Source organism: Triturus cristatus, chromosome 2_1, assembly GCF_964204655.1.
Source record: "Triturus cristatus chromosome 2_1, aTriCri1.1, whole genome shotgun sequence".
Classification (NCBI taxonomy): Eukaryota; Metazoa; Chordata; class Amphibia; order Caudata; family Salamandridae; genus Triturus; species Triturus cristatus.
Genome location: NC_140581.1, coordinates 463,350,476 through 463,371,700, shown reverse-complemented (window position 1 = coordinate 463,371,700; position 21,225 = coordinate 463,350,476). Strand labels below are relative to the sequence as shown.

At 45.2% G+C, this 21,225-nt stretch overlaps 1 protein-coding gene across 4 annotated transcripts in view; it reads left to right on the top strand.

Annotated features, from left to right (window-relative positions):
• The window catches only part of IQGAP2 (IQ motif containing GTPase activating protein 2), a 1,048,054-nt gene that overhangs the window by 797,016 nt on the left and 229,813 nt on the right, over positions 1-21,225 (top strand). For all 4 annotated transcript variants that reach the window (XM_085632282.1, XM_085632281.1, XM_085632284.1 and 1 more), the window contains 2 exons: positions 5,746-5,888; positions 14,605-14,775. In XM_085632282.1, coding sequence (XP_085488408.1) covers positions 5,746-5,888; positions 14,605-14,775 — 314 coding nt within the window. The remainder of the gene's footprint in view (positions 1-5,745; positions 5,889-14,604; positions 14,776-21,225) is intronic.

Genomic DNA, 21,225 nt, shown 5'->3' with positions numbered 1-21,225 from the left:
GAGGAAATGCCAACTCATCTAAGAAACATCTGGTTACCGCCAGCTGGTCATGCGCCACCTCAATATAGACATTTGCCAGGTGTTTCCAAAAGAGGGAATTTATGCTGACCGGCTTCCCTGCCACAGTACCATCCTGTCGTCTCAGCGAGAGGATCACCGTGGGTGGGTGTTCCCTCTTAAGGAGCCACGCTAGGAGGTGCCCCCATTTATCCCCCTTCCTGTGAAACTGTTGGCAATAGTCTTGCCGGACTAGACAGTCAAATGTATCCCAGGTCTCCCCTACATTTCTCTGGCCCGTCAGGAGTTCCTTCCATCCCTCACCCAGAACATGAGAAATTCTCACTTTATACCATAACCATTGAGGCCCAAACAAATTGCCTCAGCCAGTACCCAACTCTCAGTCTCAATAATGATCTGGAGGAAAGCTGCGTCCAGTATAAGGCTCCATAGATGTCATCGCTAGTTGCAGCACAACCCCATGCCCACATTCACACTCACACCAATCGCACCTTCACTCCACCAATACACTCCACCGCAGTCACCATGGGCCTCCACAAACAATCACCACCCGCGCACACCATCAATATCAATCACCCAATAACTAAATCAAATACCCCCCAAAATTAAAAAACTACTGCTGCGGGAAGTGGCCTGTCCCGTTTTCCCAGCTCATGCCGCTTCACCGTTGACATCAGCAAATCTCTCAAAGACCTTGCTGACCAGGTCGCCAAGCTGCTCCAGTGGAAACATTTGGGTTTCTCAGTCTCGCATCTCTTGTCTCGTACAGTCAGCTCAAGATCCCGCTAAACCAGGGATGTCCATTCAGCGTCCTATTAAAAGGGATAGGCACCAGCATCAGCTGATCTAGTTGAGTGTCAGGTGCTGCCCATTTCCAGAGTTTCCTCGACCACATCCCCAATGCGCTCAACAGAGTTGGTAGCAGTCACTACTTCCACCAGCGCTCTGACCTCCTCCCTCTCCGGCCTGTGTTGTTCCAAATCAAGTGTGCCATCCTGCCGAACCACCACTTGGGAAGGTGGTCAGAAAGCTCTACCACCCCGCCGCCTTCTTCTGCCCACCGGCTGCTGACCCTGCATTCAATCTCCAGAGCCACAGATGGATGGCGCTGGGATCTGAACATCTCTTAGTATCTCCAGCCAATCCCATACCGCCTCTGATGAGGTGAAGAAATGTGTGCAGTGATTATGTATGACTTTGATCTTTGCCGGGTAGAGAAGCATGTAATGCAGTCCCATGGCCTTCAACTCTTGCTTCATGGCCCCAAATGTCAGCCGCATCTGTTGCACCTGCTTTGTGTAATCGGGGAAAATGCATACCACATGGCTTTTGAATGTGGGGCCCCCTATCTACCGGACCGCACAAAGGATGGCGCCCTGGCTCTATAATTAAGTTTCTTAGCGATCATTGTACGTGAGGGGGCTACAGGCGACAGCGGCCTTGGTGCCAAAGCGTGATATTCCCTTTCCACTTCAAAAAAGGGGGATAGCTTGGCCGAGGGGATCGCCGCCACAACCAAGCATTTAAGAAAGAGTTCAGGAGCCGAACCCTCCGCATCCTTCAGGAAGCTGACAAACTGGATTTTAAATCGCCTGGATCTCCCCTATGCATCTTCAGGCCTATACTCCAATGCGGCCATCTTTGCCAAGAGGTGCATCAGTTCAGCCTGAAGTTTGGTCACATCTTGTTCTGTGGTCAGTGACTGCTCCGCCACCTTTCGGAGGTCCACCAGCAACAGGCTAACATCCTGCTACACAGTCGCACTTGATGCCTGAATCGCGGCTAGTATCTGGAAACCCGTAGGGTCCTGCGGCTCTTACAGTCCCTCCTCTTGGTCCGGGGGGCGAGTCCCGCTGTGCTTGTCCATGTTGCCGTGAACTGGTCCAGCTTTGTCTGCTGCACCCCATGCTGCAGTCTAACCTTCCACATGGTACCCTTGCCCACCGGGGATGGGCAGGCCTCTCCTCTGCCGTGTACACCCCGCGATCTGCCCATGGACCTGCACCACCAGATGTCAACGTGTATCTCAAATGGCGTTGTCACACTCACTAACCGTTACTCTCATTTGATGGTTGCCCAGTCACCACCTTCAATTAAGACTGCAACCACAGTACAGGCGGGGAGAACAACAGTCAGAGCCCCTGAGCTACTTCCGAGGTGGGATCCATCTTCTCTTCACAGGCCACCAAACTGCCTCCTTCGCCACCAGCCCTGCCTAGCATTGTACACTACTGAGATGATTAGAGACTGGTCAGATATGCAGGGGGTCCCAGCTGCATCTGTTGAAGTCAACTAGCCATGGGGGGGGGGGGACCCTACCTGGACAACTTAACCCAGACTATCCTTAGTCACTGGCTCCAGGGGAAGCAAGGCATGCGGGCTGACCCCGGTTCAATCACAACCCACAGCGCTGTAGAGCCCCCCAGCCTGCATGGGGCTGTCCGTATCCTTCTGTACCTGGTATGAGGCTACACCCTCCCCTGCCACCTGCACCGCCAACTGTACCACTGTAAGCAGGTCAGGCCCCCGGGCACTCTACCCTCTCTCCAGTGATCCGTCCGTCCCCATGGGGGGGAGGGGGGAGATTCACGCCTGCGAGGGGCCACAGTGCAAATTTCAAGGTCTAAATATTAGGCAGCTGCCGACAAACCTCCACGCCCCTAGGTGCCAGCTGCTGTCAGTGACAGCCTCTGTCTGTGTATCCAGCTGCCCGGATCACAAGGCCAAGGCCTGCAATTCCCACAGGCCCCCGTCATTGTGCTCCACTCTCTCCGCGAAACACCCCTACTGCACAACCCATCCCCATCCCCCCCCCCATATGGAAACCGCACAGCTGCTCCCCTCAGCGGCGCCTCCCTCAGCGCTCCACTGCCAGTCCCTGGCTCGTCTGCTGCTAACCGTACCACTGTCTTCAGGCCAGCCCCCCAACATTTCAGTTTTGTGATCATGGCGCTTACCAACTGCGAATTACATCAGGACTACTTAGTACATCTCCCAGCTCTGCCTGCCCCGAATGTCTACAAGGGGATTGCTCCTTTTAACCCCGCTTCACATGGGATTGAGGAAGTTTATAAGCCCTTGCTCAATACCTCTTTGAAGATGTGAAGCTCTCAAAGGAATATTATAAAATTAATTTAAAAGCTCTAGTGATGAATTGCAGCTGATTAAACAGAAAAGGTATTTTTTTAAATTGTCCCTTTTGTGAATGCTTTTTCATTGCTTTTATTTCACCAGGTCCCTCTTGCCAACTCCTTTGCCAAGAGTAAAACAAGCCTCTGCAATGCGATAGGTCTCGCATTTACGCAAGTTTGAGCTATTGGCATTGTAAATGACAATGCCTTGACGGCATCGCTGTGTTGCCCACTTCTGTCTCCCATGTCTCCTGAAGAGCTCCCCGTTTTCTGCGAGTTAAATAAACAAGTCGGTGGTCACAACTGTGCACTGAGAGACCCTATTGCAGTAAGAGAAACTCGTTAAAGAAAATAGTGCTTACAGACTAAAGAACACGTACTGTGTAACAACTGAAGTAAAAGGGCCTGTCACCATTGGGGGCTACAAATGAAGACAAGGCGGTACTGAGGAAGAACAAACAGGCCTAATAAAGAATCCGAAGCCAGCATTTACGAAGGACAATGACACAAGCCAATGGCAAATATGGGCGAAGAGTGGGCCGGGCTTCAAGTACATACTCCAATACAGCATGGCTCGCAATGCAACCCATGCACATGCGCTGCCCAGGCTCGACCTAAACAGGGTCATGCTCAAATTGTCTATAAAGTCGAAATGCATGTTTACAAGCGGGTAAAGGCTTATACCCTTCCTTTCAATTTTACAGCTTTACATTTTTTGTTGACGACAATCCTCAAGTCTCTCCTGAATGTAGTTAGCCAGTTTATCCAATAAACATCCCTTAAAACATCAAATATGTGTTACTAGGGAGGAAATTAAAGTATTTATTTAGCAAGAGCAGAGTCTTGATGGCAACAAAATCAATTCACATAACTAAGGAGTAGGTGCCAGTGTGAAGGGCCATAGGTTTACTAAACGCAGAAGGCAAGAGTATAGGTGGGATATGCATACAAATGCATTGAATGTTCTGCCCAGTTGTACAGCCTAATATAGTCAGGTCGGTGGCTTTGTAATTGATATGGAGCAATTTGAACTTGATACATGCCACTAAGTGCGCCTCTAAATATACTTAAGTTGAAATGTTGGGGTTGAAATTGCATTGGCTGGTACTTAAACCAAGCAGCGACATGGAGGACAGCCTACAACATGAGTGTTGGTGCTCAGGAAATCAGTGAGCAAGGTTTTGTGTCCGTCAATAGGTAAGACTCTAACAGCTTGCAGTTTGGTACATTAAGGGAACTTTCGATTTCACTAAAATTATATATGCAGCATATTTAGTTATAGGGGCGTTCAGCTGGTCCTCTTCTTCCACTGGTCTTTGGTTGCGTCATTCACATTTGTCTTTGGCCCACAGCAGCAGTGCTTCCCAAACCTGTTAGAACCACAAAAGTTTTGCAACCCACCTAGCTTTAATGGACATGAGGCAGGCGATGTGTTGTGTGGTAGTGCACTGTCAATTACAGACAGCATATTTTCCATTTAAATGGCCTCTAAATTTGAACACACCTATATTTCACACAAATTATAATGTGTCGAAATTGGGTTTCAGTGAATGTAAAGTGTCTTGATTTGTTTTGATCCCATTAAAATCTTAGTTTCCATCCCACTTCAGAATTACAAATAAATGTGCTTCATGTTTGCTTTCTTAACTGCTGAATGTGCACAGGTATTTACAGGTATTTACATTTGTTGTGTTACAAAAAATGACATCCTACACCCTTTCCTTTCACTTTCTGTGTACCCCAGCAAGGTTGTCACATAATTAACTTTACTTTTTCTTTCTCTGACTGCATAGGGAAAGGAGTTTGTAAAGCCCAATCCCCACCTTAGATATAGCCTGGCATTTGACCTCTGTCTTTGAAGCACAGCAAATGTGACAAGATAAACACAGAACTTAAGGACATCTTTATTTATTGCTTGGACTTATGCGACACACCAAAAAATCTCCTATGCGACTCACCAGTGGGTCGTGGGTCACAGTTTGGGAAACACTGCACTACAGCTGAGGCCAGTAGGCAAGTCACGTCAGCCATGGCCTCACTTCACTGTGCGTGACTGCATTATTCTCTTTCACAAGAATGACATCTGGACACAAAGTAGTTCCCTTCAAGGCCAGGGAATACCATGGCATAATGTGCTTTTTCGGTCCGCAAATTTTAGCTTTTAGCCATTTCTTCATTCACATTGGCAAAGGCCTGGCAGCTCCACTGACAGTTAAGTTTTACAAAAACCATAACACAACAGAACCATCATCGACAAAGCCAAAAGGCTGACAACAAACGCCTGACCTATTGGCGTTACCAGTGCTTGCTCAGCTAGTTTTCAGTTTAGTATTGGACTTTGCCATTGTTTAAGAGGCTGAAATCTATTTTGGTTGCATCCAATTTGAGATAGGCCGTAAACACCCCGAGTTAGGGAAGCTTTAGGCACAGGTGATAAGGTGCAGGTACATGTGGCCAGTATATTAATGAAGTGGGATGTCCTCTTAGCCAGAAGGTGCCTGCCACTCCAGAAGTTCCATGCTGACACTGGAAACCAACATACCATTATGCCAAAATGTGAAATTAATATTTCTAAAGTCGATATTTTCAATTTTAGGCAGTGATGAAGGTCCATGGATCAAACTTAGAATGAAGGATAAATATGACTACTATTATAATGTGGAGGCGACGGAAGGGACTTGGCTGGAACCCGACGGAATTTTACTGAAGAATACATGGCTAACGAGAGAAGAAATACAGGTAAGAAAATAAGTAGGTAAATGAAAATAGAACAGGATTCAGTTCTAGTCATGCCATAATTGACTTGCCATAAAGTCTTCAGTAAAGGTAGAGTTAAACAACAATTTGTGTTTCTCTATGGATCAATTTGTGAAGGATGTGGTGTTACGGTCAGAGCTGCCGTCTTTTTGTATTGTATTGTAATATTTATATAGCGCTTACTACCCATTTGTGGGTTGCTGAAGGGCTTGCCTGCATGGGTAACAGGCTACTATATGTAGGGTGTGTGGTTAAAAGGGTTTTGTCTTTGTTTTGATCATGTGTGAGAAGTGTTTCCATGTCGTGAGTGAGGGCCACCAAGGTGTAGTTATGTTATGTAGCGATGTGCTTAGCACTGCGATTGGTGAAGCACTATAAGAGATAGGCGAATAGTTTACAGTTTTTAGTAAACTGGCAGCTTTGAGCCGCTCTGCAAGTCCTTTCATCAGATTTGCTATGATTATAGTGACTTAATACGTTGCTGTACTGCAATGTCCATTGTGAGATATTTTGTTTAACGTTATGGTGCTGAGCAAGGCATAGGTGAAAGGGAGAAATGGTGGAGAGATCTGCTGGAGAGATCTGCTGGGATGGACTTAGTTAATATAATTCCATATCTGATTGTCGTGTTTTGTAAAGAAGCAGTCTTAGTATGCAGCGAGTTAGTGGTGGACTAGATCAAAATCCTCTGTCGGCCAGCAGCATGTGGCAGAATTCTTCAGTTATTCCTTGTCTTTTCAGTTGTTGATGATTGGATTATTTGGTTTGGACTGGAGAAGAGAGCAGGCTGGTTGAACTGGCGAGGCACCATTTTGTGGCAGCTACCACTGCCACTTGTTTGCCAGCAGCATCAATCTTTTTGCTCTCTGTATGGGCCGAATGTGTATCATCGAGGGGCTTGAGTGAATGCCCTCTTATGTGCCATGTGCATGACAAGGGCTTTACGAAGGGCATGCTCACAAATTGTTGTGGGGCTGCCATGCACCTTTTTTCACCGAGGCATGCCGACTCATGTTTTCACCGGATCGTCAAAGTTTTCGGCCAAACACTGTAGCTTTTGAGCATGGGTAGGTTGTTGAACAGATGGCTCAGTTTGCAGAAGGATCTCAATGAAAACAAGCATTGGCAAAGCCAATAGGTCTCGCCTTTGGGACCTTGTTAGTATTTAGCTATGCAGCACATTATTCTGGGTGCTACAACATCTACTGATACTTCACTAGCCACTGGTGAAAGGGGGAGCCACAGCCGCCAGTGAAGGCAGGAGGGGCTTGTATGGGGAACAAGAGAGTGAACAAGCTGCGAGGGACAGGCACTACACCATAGAAGGTGGGCAGTGCCCTTGTAATAGCAACGAAGAGTGAGATTGCAGAGTGTGAGAAAAAACGAACTAAGAGTAGAACGAGCTATGGTCAAGAGATTTGAGCAGAAGTGAGGGTGCAAACAGTGAGAGAGAAACTCAGACAAAAGTAAAAGAATGATTTAAGAGAAAAAGACTGAAAATCTGAACAAAGAGGAGCGTGCAAAGATTAAGCGGAAACAAGTGGGCAGAAAGGCTAAATAAAACCACACATTTACTAGTAGCTAAAATATCTGCTCTTCAAATACTGCATTTACTAATACTAAGGAGGGAACAGACAACAGGCGCCACGGGGCTCGAAGCCAGACAGAGCCATCCAACTTCATTAATAGCTTAGCATTTGCACGTGTTACAAGTAAACAAACCACGAGCGCCAGTACAGCAAAATGAAAGTAGTGTCTCCCTGTGACCACGTAAACAGTTCTGTTTTGGATATCATTGTTTAAAAATGTGGAGCTTTTCCTGCATAAAAGATTTGTATTTCTACACAGGGTTTGGCATAGCGTGAAAGAAACGTTTCCAAGTGTTTCCTTACGTTTAAGGCTGAAACTCTTCTGTGCAGTAAGGGAGGGGGAGGAGCGGGTGAGAGAGGGGGAGGAAAGCCGGCCATGCGAGGAATGCTAGAAACCAGGATAGCAGCTGTGCCCGTGCACGATATCGCGAACGCAAGCTGGAGGCCTGAAAAAAGCCACTAGGTTAGCACTTCCAAAACCCGCTTACTAAAACTCTCGACAGAGCAGCGCTATAAGCGCTGGCTCAGGTGAGACCGAAAAATCATCTTCCTCCACATAGTCTCACTTTATGGTGGTCTGCCACCTGTTGGACAGTCCTATGATATGCAGTTGTATTGTCCTGTGCCAGAACAAATTCTAATTGTGCTAGGTGCTCACATTAAGTTTTGCCATAATTTGCCAATCGAGGGTGAAAGAGGGGGAATAATGCCCATCAATGCAAGAATGTCATATTATTCCAATGAAAGAGTTACAAAAGCAATATGTTTCTCCTCTCAGAATTAACAGAATTACAGTGGTTTTCCTTAATAGTTGTCAGTGAAACTGGTGTAACCTTCATTTGCATTAACGGACTAAATCTAATAATTGGGGGTCATATGAAGTAATGTTAAGTGTTGCTTCCTCCCGCTAATGCTGGATGCTTTTTGATACTAAATGAGCAAACTCTTAGAAGAGAGGATGTGGTGTTACAGCCAGAGCTGCTGACTTTGGAACTGGGGAACCAGGATCGAATCTCGGCGTCGGAAATCACTGTATCTCCTTGCGCCGAAAAAAATGTGTGTGACCTTGCGGAATGTAACAGGTGCTCATGTAAAGGGCTCCAATACCTTCAGGTCGAGTTCACACTATGTAAAACTGCAAAAAAAACGGAGTTCTGTTCTGAAAACTCTACATTGTAAGGGTAGGTTGTTAGTGCTTTCACAACCTATTTTGTTGACATGTCAGCTAATTAAACTAGTAGAGCACGAAGTCTAAGAGCTTAACATATTATGGTCCCACTGTCAGATATGAATTTTATTGATAGAATAATTATTCAATAAAATCTAACACCACTGTGTTTGAAATTTATCTGGTGAAATTATTCTCACCGTTGTGCCCCCAAGGTGGGTCCTACCATGAGGATTTTGATGCTTTCTGCACCAAAACCCTCATGCCTGGTACTTCTCAGGAATTTTTTCCCTGTTAAATATCTGCAGGTATGACCTGCTGCAATTCAGCCAGAGGGTGCAGATTTTATCGCGCCAAGGGCCCTGTTACACACCGGGCAAACTTTTACCTGTTTGCGCCACGGCGCACCTTAAAACGGGTGCGCTGCGCGCAAACAAGGAAAGTGTGCCCTTACATTGAATGCGCTGACCCAAGGGCAGCCGCGAAGTTGTGCTGCAGCACATTCAAGTGAAAATCAGAGTGACTTAGAAGCAGCCGCTCGGTGTTTAACTGTGCAGGTGGCAACCCACCTGCACTTTTAAGAAGGGAGAAGGATCCCCTTGCAGGCGGGTGCAGTGAGTGACTGTACCTGCCTGCAAAGGAATGTCTGGGGGGTCCATAGAACCCCCTTCATCCCTTCCAAAGGGCTGCTATGACAGGGCGTACTGACAGGGCACCACCTTTTAAGTGGCACACTGTCCGTGCACCTCTTGACCGCTTCTTTGCCTCTGCACCCACAGCTAATATGCCGGGCGCAGAGACAAAGGGATCGCCTCATTTCCATGGGGCCACACCTCCATGCAAATGAGGGCATGCCCTCTGGTGATAGCATTGGCACTATATTAGTGCGCCCCTTTCTGTAATACCAAAGTGCCCCGGGGGCACGCAAAGCAGGAGCACATGCCCATTGCGCCCCCGGGGCGCTTTCCATTATATGGCCCCTGGTATTTACCAGGTGAGGTCAAATCGGCATAACTCACAACTCAGTTGCGTGGTAACAGGTGCCTGGGCACATATCAGAATTTACCAAAGACTGTGTGAGACAATAAGGTATGTTTATATGAAAAATACTGCAGAAAATACAATGGAAAAGTAGAACATGATTTGCTGCTTTGGTAATTATCTTTGAGCAGATGTGTCATGCTACATATAGAGTGTAGTGCATTAGCATAGGTTTAGTGTACCTTCGTTGTAGTTATTAGGCATGTAGTTAGGCCCAAAGTGTTGGCTTGTAAATTGGAATATAGGCGGGAATGATACCAAACGTAAACGTTTATTTTCTGGTATCTCCTTGAAAAGAGTAGACCCTGTTCAGACCTTTGTTGTATGTCGAATAATATCATAAGGGGTATAAGGTAAAATGTATCATTGAAAAAGCGGGCTGCAATCCAGTCCTTTGTGTTCTCTTGCATTGAACGCATCGGCTGAGTCATTAGTGGTCTTCCTTTTGTGTGTTTTCCAGGTCTTCTTCTCCGGATCTAAATCCCCTGTGCTTCTTGTTTGATTTTAGTATTATTCACTTTAGGGGAAGGGGTGAAACAAAACATTGCTCTTGTTTCACATAATAGATCCTAAAGTGGATCCCAACTTGTTTTCCTCCTGATCTTGAGTTTTTTCGGTGATTCAAAGGGTCAATAATTAGGGAAAACTTGCTGGTAAATGCTTTAAAATAGTAACATTATCCAAAAGTATTCCACGTATTTGGTTAGATTTTGTATAGGAAAACCTGGCAGCCAGTTCTGAATTTAGTCTTGAAGTGGCGACTCGGAGATGTATCCATGAGCTGCGTGAAGTAGGAGTGGATCCTCCTGGCTGTTGCCTGTGAGATGTTCTCTGCATTTTACTAATGTAGTGAAACTGAAGTGCTTGTGTGTTGTAACAGTCCTTAAGTAAAGAGCTCTGATACCCTTGGGGCGTTGTTTGCACTTTATAAACTCAAAATAAATACATAGTCCCAGTGTGAAACGCGGGGAGCTGAAGGCGACTCTTAGATCTGCATCTGTGGCCTGGTTCATGACATGTCGTCGATTCTTTATTCATTCCGGTTCCCAGGCGGTCACACATTGACCCAGTTTGTGTCTCACCCGCCGGGACAGGCTGGTGACGCAGAATGAGACTTGGGAGGCAGTCACCACTGCTGGAAACAATACAGGGAAAGACTCTCCCTTCTACAGAGAGCCAAGAGGAGTGAGCACAAAGGGTCAGAAGCAGTATGAAACAACAACAAAACAAAAAAGTACAGGAAGCAAATCCTTAAATAGTAGAAACTTTATATTAATAATACAATACCCTGTCCTTGAAAATATATCAAGCATGAATATTGAGGGTCAGTGGCTCTTCATAAAGCTATACACGGCGACACGCGCACTGGGAGTATAGCATGTGAAGGTTTAACTTTGTCCACGTGCTTTGTTTAGACAGTTTACACACTGGTAGAGACTGTGTTTTTCTTTTGTTCTTGATACTGTGCAGGTAATGAGCAGGGCACTAGTCCTGGCACATTCGGGTGCTGCTCACTGATGGTTCCAGACTCCTTACTGGATGTGTGGTGTAGGGTGAAAATGACTCTTAATACCGGACTGGAACCTTCCAACACGGGTTTCCTAATTTACTTGTGATTGTCATCAGTCCACTGTTTCAGTGGACAGCCTGTATATAATCCTAGAAAAATGAATGCACTTTCCTCACGTGTCCTGATGCGTGCTCTACATACTTCTAATATAATATGTCCTATGTGATAAAAAACAATGCATCTCAGTGCTCATGAAATGTAGCAGCCATTTTTATCCCTTGCTGTTTGGTTTTCTTCCACTCACTGGTTAGCAGTAATTCACCCAAGTGGGTGTTGAACTGTCAGCCCACAACTCTTTTCCCTTTTTCTCCGAGGGTCTGAAGATGTGCAGCCGCCGTCTCGTGGTGGCAGTGCTGCACAGCCCCAGACACTCTGTTTGTGGAAAGTTCTGGCTGGGGTCAAAAAAACGGAGAATGTCTGAAGAGCAAATGTTTATGTTCTACCCACCAGACATGCATATTTCGTGCTGATGGGCTATTGCTCTGTCAGAGAAATGGGACTTGAAATCATGGCCATAGCATTCCAGGAGGTGCGGTGTATATTGCAGAGAAAATCTTCATGTCAAACTTAAAGTATGATTGACAGTATCAGTTCTGTCAGCTGAGCTACAGGCCTTGGGCTGTCGTTCCCACCAGGGGAGACGGGGGTGGTACCATAAATGCAGCATGAGTGGAAGTGATGTGGTACTGGGAGGTGAATAGAGCAGCACACTCCAGGAGTATTGTGAAAAGATGTAACCAGTGTGGGATGCATTGGAGCAGGTTAACTAGAAGTTAAAAAGTAATGTGTAGGTGTGAATTTCTCTGTCTAAGGGGGTGTGAAGTGTGCAAGTGCCCATGCCTGTGTATGAGGGTGTATATGTAGTTGTACTGTGCTCACAGCTGTTAGAATTTGCCTATGGCATAATGGTGGTAATTCACAGTATTTTGCGGACATCCAGAGCATTCTATGATACCCACCCCTTGTGTAATGATGGCCCCTGACCAGATGGTGGTAATTTGGCATGTTTTCTTCATACATGTCTTGATGATGCCCATTCCTGGTGTGATGCTGGAGGCGGCATACTTGTGGAAGTTCTTTCCATACTTTGGGCATCCATGGCACGACTATTTTGCCGACTATGCATAATGCTATTTTTGAGAAAATGGTGGAACTTTCGTGTCAAACTACATCCATGTGAGGCTTCATGGGGCCAACTCCTGGTATATTGCTCCTGGCTCTAACAAAATGTGAGAGTTCTTGCTATATTCTGTGCATTGATTACTGACGCCCACCCCTGTTATAATACTTGTTCTGGTAGATGTTTTTTAAATTGTTGCATATTGATGTCATCTGTGACGAGGCAGCATCTGTTGGAAATTACCATCTTTTGTGTGGTGTACTCCCAGATTTCTGCCTTGACTATTTTTGCCAGCTGTAGAAGCCTGTGCACTTTACCCACACTAACTTGTGATAAGTGCCTGTGCTTTCTCTTTCAACATGATAAAATTGGCATACACCAAATTGTCATATTTAACTTACAATAAGTCCTTAGTATATGGTACCCAAAGGGTACCCTGGGCCCATAAGTTAAATGTTATCAGAGGCCGTAGCACCCATTGGGCCACCCACTGCAACACCAATGCGAACATGGCTGCAGGCTTGTCATATGTAGCCTGACTGGGCACGCTTTAACTGCAAATTCAGTCAAAATTACCCCTTTTGGCGGGCCAACGCCCTCCTTATAAATATTAATAAGTCGTCAACCCTAAAAAGGCGTTACTGCCCATTAGGCACCATGCATCATTTTTAACAGTAGAACATGTAGACGTTTAGTGTTAAACATGCCCTTACAGTGAAAAGGCCAGAAAGGCTATTTTCACAGTTTCAGGGGTTGCCTCTTCCATAGGAAAGCATTGGAATAAAATATTAAATTAAATATTGCTATATCTACATAGGAAACGGCTACAAAATTGATTCTTGGGCTTTTAAAAAAAAAAAGTATTACAAGCTCAATTTATTGGTAAAATCGGATTCGTAATAAATATTTCTTACACACCAAAACATCTCCATTGTCCTTGGGTGATTCATTTCACTGCAATGTGTACTTTTCAAAAGTTCTTACTCAAAAAAGTAACTAGAACTGAGTGTGCCCCTTGCGGCCTAATACATGCTCACCTCTGTCTCACAGTTCTTTCCTTTTGCTGATGGACACGATATGCTTTCTGCGTGGCTGCCTTTTTGACTGTTCTAGTCATTTTCATTGAAACAATTATGTATCAATGTTTCACTACAGACGTGTGTGCCACGCTTGAAAGAACACTGCCTGCAAAGGCTCTCTCCCACATCTGGCTCACATAGGGCGTTTTGCCAAGCAGTTTTCTCATCTGCCGGCCCTAAGAGGAAGCTTATTGGTTTCTCCCCCATGTTGTATGTGGTCTGTTTTGTATCGCCCCATTACAAGGGGACTTTCCAAGTTTGCTCCTGCAGAGACAACTTGTAGCTAAAGAATGCTCTTGCACATGGAGGAGGTGGAGTAATAGGGGAGTTATGGGCTATTCAGGGGCGTAGCTTGGTCAGTAAAATGAGGGGTGGTGAGCCTCAGACCTTCCAACAATCAGACTTGCATATAATGTTTAATACATTATAGGACAAGCAGGGTGCACGTGAGGGGCCTAAGGGGCAATAGAAAGGAAGGGAAATGCGGATTGATAGGAGTAATAAGAGAGAAAACACGATATTTTGTAAAATAACCAATATTTGGAGGAATTTCAAAAGTGTGTGTGTGTGCGCGTGTGTGTGTGCATTTTTGTCTGTGTAAATGTAAACATCCCTGGCTAAATCGACTGACATCTCACAATACCCGACTGAAAGCACCTTAATCCAACTATTTATGAGAAAATACATTTATTGGGGGGGGGGGGGTTTAAGTTCTTTACATGTAGTTTTCTAAAAATAATAAAGGCTTGTTTTTTATCATAGTGCTTCATCTGCGTTTCTGCGCTGTAAGTAGCTGGTTTAATTATTAGCTGTGTTAGTTATATTCAGTTTGATCACCTTAGAAGGATGTCATTCCAGGTTGCTTTTGCAAGGATTCCATCTCGAACCCTGTAGATCCAAAGCAGATGTCAGCGGCGAGTGTTTCAGTAGTGCTTAGGAGATTTTGTACTCTTAATGTGATGGGTATACTTTTGTCGGTGATTTAACAGTGTTGCTCGGAATATAAAAAGAAGTGATGCGGTATTCTAGCTATATTCTTCAATCATATTCATGTTGCCTGCATCGCTTAGCTCTTTCAGTAAATGATTTGTCGCGCTCTCTTTAAACTGACTATTGTCTCCTTTTCGCCAGACTATTGTCGGTCAGACTACAGCCAGTCACGACCGTGAGCAGCTATGGTTTGCCAACGAAAACCTTATTGTAATGTTGCAAGCCCGCATTCGGGGTTACCTCATCCGAAAAGCCTACAACGAAAGGAAGGCGTACCTCCAAAAACAGGAGCCCTCTGCTATCAAACTTCAGGTAGGAACATGTTTACGCATAACTTGAGGTATGCATGGTGTTGTAATGTTCCGGTCACTTTCTGCAAAGGCGGAACAGGAATTTCCTGTTTCTTCTGCAGATAAAATGTGTAGGGCTGTGAATGGTTGACTGTAGGAAACTTAACTTTAAAATGTATCCTTTGAAGACAACAAAGCAACAGCTAGCTATAGACACTGGTAGAGGCCCACTGCTGCCAACCTTGCATCTCCTAACACATACAGTAAGACTCCCTCTCCCCTGCCTCCTCAAACGCTATGTGGATTACACAGGGAATGGCATAGGCAGACGCCGTGGACAAGCGTGCACAGCGAGCCGCCGTCGCCCTCAGTGTCAGTGGAGCCTCAGCAGGAGGGAGAGGGGGATTCTTCACAGCGCCTGTCTACCTCGACTCTGCCAAATGAAGAACAAGCATTTACAATGGAATGGTCTCGGCATTGGTAAAGTTAGAGCTATTGGCATTGCTCATGACATTATTTTTGTTTATGTTTTTGTTTTTAAACATTTAAAGAAACGGCATTGTCATGAGCAATGCCAATAGCTCTAACTTTAACAATGCCGAGACCGTTGCATTGTAAATGCTTGTTTGGTACTCTACGGCAGGAAGGCAAGATACCAGAGAAACCTGGATTTGTTATCTGCCATGGAAGATGGACAATCGACCCATTGCCACCTTGCCCAGAGTGGGAGAACAGAATCCAAGGTTCATTGCAGGGCACCTGGCTATTCGTTGTAGAGGGTTATGATGGCATTCAGAGCCATCGAGGAGAGTAGGCATCTTACATTTTCAGGTCATTTCATCCACTACAGCTCTAAGCCACCGTTTAAAGAGCGGCCCTTGCAGGGGCATCCGACATCTTGTCAGCAACAGTCGAAAGACGGGCAAGGCCCTGGCTGCAGAGGAGACTGTAAAGGGACCCAAGCTGCAGACCCCCCAGGATGCGCATCATCACAAGGGAAGCTCACTTCCTGCACTGGTGAATCAAACACAGGAAGGACCCCGCCACCCAGGTTTAATCCCCCCAGCTTACAGCGCTTTATAAACTACAGTAAAACACAGAAAGAAAACAGGGGAGGTGATGTCCCAGCAGAGCGCCCTATAAAGCTTTCAGTTACACAGAGGAGGGGCGGGCTTCAGTACAAACGCCATTTACAGCCCTTTAAGTGGCTCTCTCTTTTACAGCCCTGTGCATTACAGGGAGGGGCTGGGGTCCGCCTCCTGTAACAACCTCATGACTTACATACAGGTTTCTGTTTTTACTCTGCACAGATAATGCAAAGCTTTGTTCAGTCAATCATCCTACAAAAACACACAATATAAACACCATCACACAAATGCACTTTCAATCTTCGTAGAGAGTTAAAACATCTGCATACTTGACAAGATGTACAGCGCATCAGTCAAGGGAAAGCAACTATCTACATTCATGATACATGACATCGGTCTTAAATCCAATACTGAACCTCGAATAAACTACAAACCACCACCTTAGACTGCACAAACGTTATTCATTTCTTGCGTGTATTCCGGCGGAGGGGGCCCCCATTCAGCCTGAGGCCTATGTATATCTGGTAGATATCTGGATTATGGTCATCCTGCAGGAGGTGTGGGGGACATCATTTACCGTTATGCCACTGGTTCTCATGACTGCATTGCTTCTTTTTAATATATTAAATAGGTCTATTTCACCACCTCCAAAGGCCAGTCATTACCGGGACAGTTTACTCTTGTGACTTACTTTTATTTCAGAAAGTCTTTATTAGGATTTTGTGCAAACAGTAAGATTCAGCCGAGAAAATACAAAGGTCTCACCCTAGTTGAGGACCTGGTGACATCTAATCAGAACAGCGCAAGTGAGGCTGATGGGAGAACACGTAACAGGAATCCATAATTATAACGCAGCAGCAAACAGTTCAGTCCAATCTATAAAGTTTTCAAAGCTCATTAAAGATCCATAAGCGTTCTTTAAATGCAGGAACAATGTACTTCGTTGCAATTCCAGGATAGCATTCAAGAGGCCATGGGGCGTTAAGGTTATTGTACGCAGATGCTTTATGATGCCACCATACATAGTCAAAGGAGCGCGCCAAATTACAACAAATGACCTTCAAATTGGCTTGTTCCCACTGGAAATACAAGAATGATAAAACCTATAGGTCTTGCCTTACAGACCTATTGGATTTGGCAATTATTTTTGACAGTGCTGTACAGCGTTGGCAGCTGACGCTATGCGGCATTTTTATTAATACATTAAAAAAATTGATGTGCTCGGCGAGGCAAGTTATTGCGACATGCATGATTATACATGTGCGTGCATTACAAAATAGCGTGTTTTTTTAGTGGACAGATCTGCGATGCACTGGTAAATGTAAAAAAAGTTGCAATAGTAGGGCGAGAGTGCGTTGTGTTGTTTGGGGGGTGGGGAGTGAGCTGGCCAGGGTGGGAGCAACACAGAGCGGGATGGAGCAAAAAACGCACTCTGGGTAGAACAACGCAGGGGAGACGGATAAGACAATGAGCAAACACACGGGGGGGAATAGATGGGACAACAACATGGATCCGTTGAGGGTGAGTAAAACAGGTGATGCATACATGCCACTATACCAGATTCAGACGGGAGACTCCCGAATTTCGAAGCCAAACAATTACTTTTTTGGGCTGTCTTCCAAGTTCTGCCTGAAATTAACCTCTGCTTCAATAGAAGTCAATGAGGAAAATACACTCCCTGATATTCTTTTCATAATCCCCCATTTTCAATTTCTAAAATGTTGGCATGTATGGTAATGGGAGACCAACGCCCACGGATGGGGAGAAGCAGAGGGGGCACCAAAAAGGCAGATGGGACAGCAACACGTTGCGGTACGGGTTAGAGAGAAGCAGACAGTGGAGAGTAACACAGAGCTGGTGGGAGCGAAGCAATAGAGGGAGAGAGAGCTAGAAGTGGAGAGAGAGCTGAAAAAGACCGGGGCAGAACTCTAGCATCAGTGCTCCCCCGCGGTGCTAAAAAGCAGTACGCTTAGAGTGGAGGGGCGGCTGGGTGATTGATGGTTAAAGGGAACGGGGCGAACAATAAAACATCCTGTCGGTCAAGTACGTGCGCTTGACCACGGTGTACACTAATACATTTTTTTTTTTAAACGCATCTCGTGCCCCATGACCAATATTCGTTCACGGATACCATTGTCAGTAGTCTCTGCAGCGTGCGTAATTAGCCTAGAAGTACTGGGAAAACCGCCCCCAAAACTACTCGAGCACAGGCTGTAGGCCTAGAGCGTCCTCCATTTTCCTGTGATACGCCGCTGCGCTTAAGTACCCCCCCTTTACCAGGCGCGCCTCACCTTGTTTGTTTTCGTTCAGTTGCCGCTCATTATCTCCAGCAAAAAAAGAGGCGGTATGATAGCAAGTCCGCCCGCCCCGCAAATCTTAACAGCCAATCATGTACCGCACTGAAGAAGGCAACCACTGAGGATAAGCTGTAACATTTGCGGCCAATCAAAAACAAAAATTGCGAGCAAAATAAACCAATCAACGGAGCAGTCTTCGCTCCACGCCACTGACGATATGTCCTACGCGCTAGTGACGTAGAGGCAGTCGTGAGGCTATACATACGCACATATAAAAATGTTTAAAATATAAATAGACCTTAATGTCCAGCTTGACAAAATACAACAACAAGCACGCACCTAATGAGAAGATCGCGACCTGGCAATTAACAAATGCGTCCGGACGCCGGGACACCACCGCCTTTCTCCGAGGCACAGCAGAAAATGCCTCGGAGAAAGGGAGTGTCCTTTTCGGATTGGGGGGGCGTGTTTTGCTGTTGTCTCCTCCCTGAGACTTCTCGCAAAAAACACGCCCCCCGATCCGAAAAGGACGGGGCAGGATTAGAGTGACGGGACCTCTTCTCCAATGGCTGGCCAGCATTTACTAGGCCAGCCAATGGAGAACAGGGAAGAAGAGGGGCGGGTTCAAGCCCCTCTTCACCCAAGTCATTATGTCTCGCGAGCGAGACTGCGCAAGCGCAGCCATCGCTAGCCGAGACCTAAAAACAGTTTGGCAGAGGCCCTGGAGAATCAGAGGTTGGCTGCTTGCTTCTGTTGCAGCTCCTGTCATGTGCGCGCGCTAGCAGCTGTTCAGTGCAAACCCACGAGCTGTGCAAGGAATTCAAACTTTAAAGGTGCGAGGGGTTACAGACCTCCCGCGTCTCACAGGAGGCTGCTTTTTTTCAATTAGGACATTCCACCTTCATGGGACGGAATGTTCTGATAACTTTATAGCGTACTGTTGTGTACTATACGACCATTAAAGGCCCGCTCCCTTGTTATAGGTCCTCACCTCTAGCTAGGGTCTAAAACAATCAAGCTGGCTTTAATGACCAGTATATCCCACTATGGTGAACTATATTATTAGAAATGAACTGTCATGTTAGAAATAAAAAGTATAGTTAGGAAAACTGTATGTATGAAAAATTAATGATTGTACCTAAAAATGATCATTTATTTAAGTAAATTTGGTAAGGTAATGAGTCAAAATATCGTCAAGAAGCGTAACATCTTTAAAGTTCTCATTAAAGTTGAAGTTGCTTCACTTCTTTTACTATGTTATGAGTTTCCCTCCATTTTCGAGCTCACAGTCATAGTGTATGGTATAGAAACTACATGCATGTGATTTTTATGACTAATTAGAACATTGGAATGTTGGAAGCTCCATTGAAAACAATGGAGTGCTCCGGGCTCCTAATGTCTGATAGAATCCTGGAGTTCCAATATTCCAATGTTTGTTCATAGCTGTTGCTGTGAACAAAAGGCCTCATGGAGCCCGAGGGGATTTCAGTCCCCTCTGGCTCCGTGAAGCCCTGGTTTTACAAACAAGAACATTCGGCCCTCTAGGTAATGCCCTATAGAATGTTCTAATAGCCTTAGAGGCCTCCATAGCGGGCTCTACTGGTCATTAAAGGCCCGCTCCCTTGTTAAAGGCCCTCGCCTTCGGCTCGGTCCTTTGACACTGTACACGTAATACCCGCTACGGCGGGCTCTAAGGCTGCATTAAGTAAAAGCTCACCAGGCTAAAATTAAGTATGGTTTGCATGCTTTGGTGGTGTGAAAATTCAAAGGTAAAACAGTGGTATTTAAAATAAAATACCACTCCATTATTTTCTCAATCGTTAATGGTATTATAGTTGGAAAATTCTAATATTGGGCAAGCAGTACTTTGCCTTTCCCTTTACCTCCTAAATGAAGTACCCTGCTACAGACTACCAAACTATTTCTCGTGTGTGGCTGTTGAGTATGTTGATTGTACCTAAGATTTTGTGCGTCTAACCACTCCTTTGCTACGTTTGTTCAGCAGTTAGAGAATCTCCTTGTCTTGTTGCTTTAATGTTTTATCGTTTTTAACCTTAAATTGTTTATTAGTGCACCGACAGCAGGTAAGTCTGCTTTGATGGTCGCAAAGCATTTGTGATTAATCCACCTCCAATGTGTCGGGTTGAGATGTGGGCTCTGGCATCTTTAAACTGATGTGCTGAAGATGGGTGTGTGGAGATTAAGGTCTGCAAACTTAGTGGTAAAAAAAAAAATATTTGCCACAAGAGAAAAAACGTAATTATGTTTAGCGGAAATAGTCACCATAAAAATTAAATTTTAGTTCTTTCATCACAACAGTTTTGAAGAAAGTATTTTCTGCAAAAACTTTTACCCTTAGTAGAAGTTCACAAACTAAGCAATCTATGCAAATTTTTGTCAAGTGTGAAAAAATGTTGCCTGCTTTCATTTCTGACACTGCTGCTGAACTCCCATACTTTTCTGATCCATCCTTGCTGTGCATTTCATTTTAAAATTTCCTTAAGGTGGGAGCAGAGAGTTCAGCCAGGTGATTACCGGTTTCACTGCTGATTGCAGCATCACCTGGGGTGCACATTTTGATGAGTAAAATTGGAAGAATGCCAATGCAGCTCCTCTCATTCCATGTTAAGAAACGTTTGTGCCTTTCAGTTGCAAAATTCACAGCGAACGCGTGATTCACTCCTCCAATAAGCCAACCCATGACCTTTTTCAAGGCTGCATGAGGAATTAATTCGACATCTCTGCTGCTGAAACATACCTTCCACCAAAATACCAAAAATGCACTTATTTCATTACTCAGGAGAACTATGGTGATATCATGGAAACAGTCCCTTCCCTGACACTTACCCCGCAAGGGAATGTTTTCAAACATATTTGTGGACATTCTCTATCTATGCCTGAATCTTTTGGCTTCCTCGGACAACTAAAATAAAAGGACTTTTTTGTCGGTTTGATTAAGCCTTTCTTAATGTATGAATGCCAAACTAACAACATATTTTTACCTTGCTGAAACTTGCCGCCACATGCCTATTTTCACTGCCTCTCTTCCATTCATTCCCTTTATACCTCATAGCTTTGCATTGAATT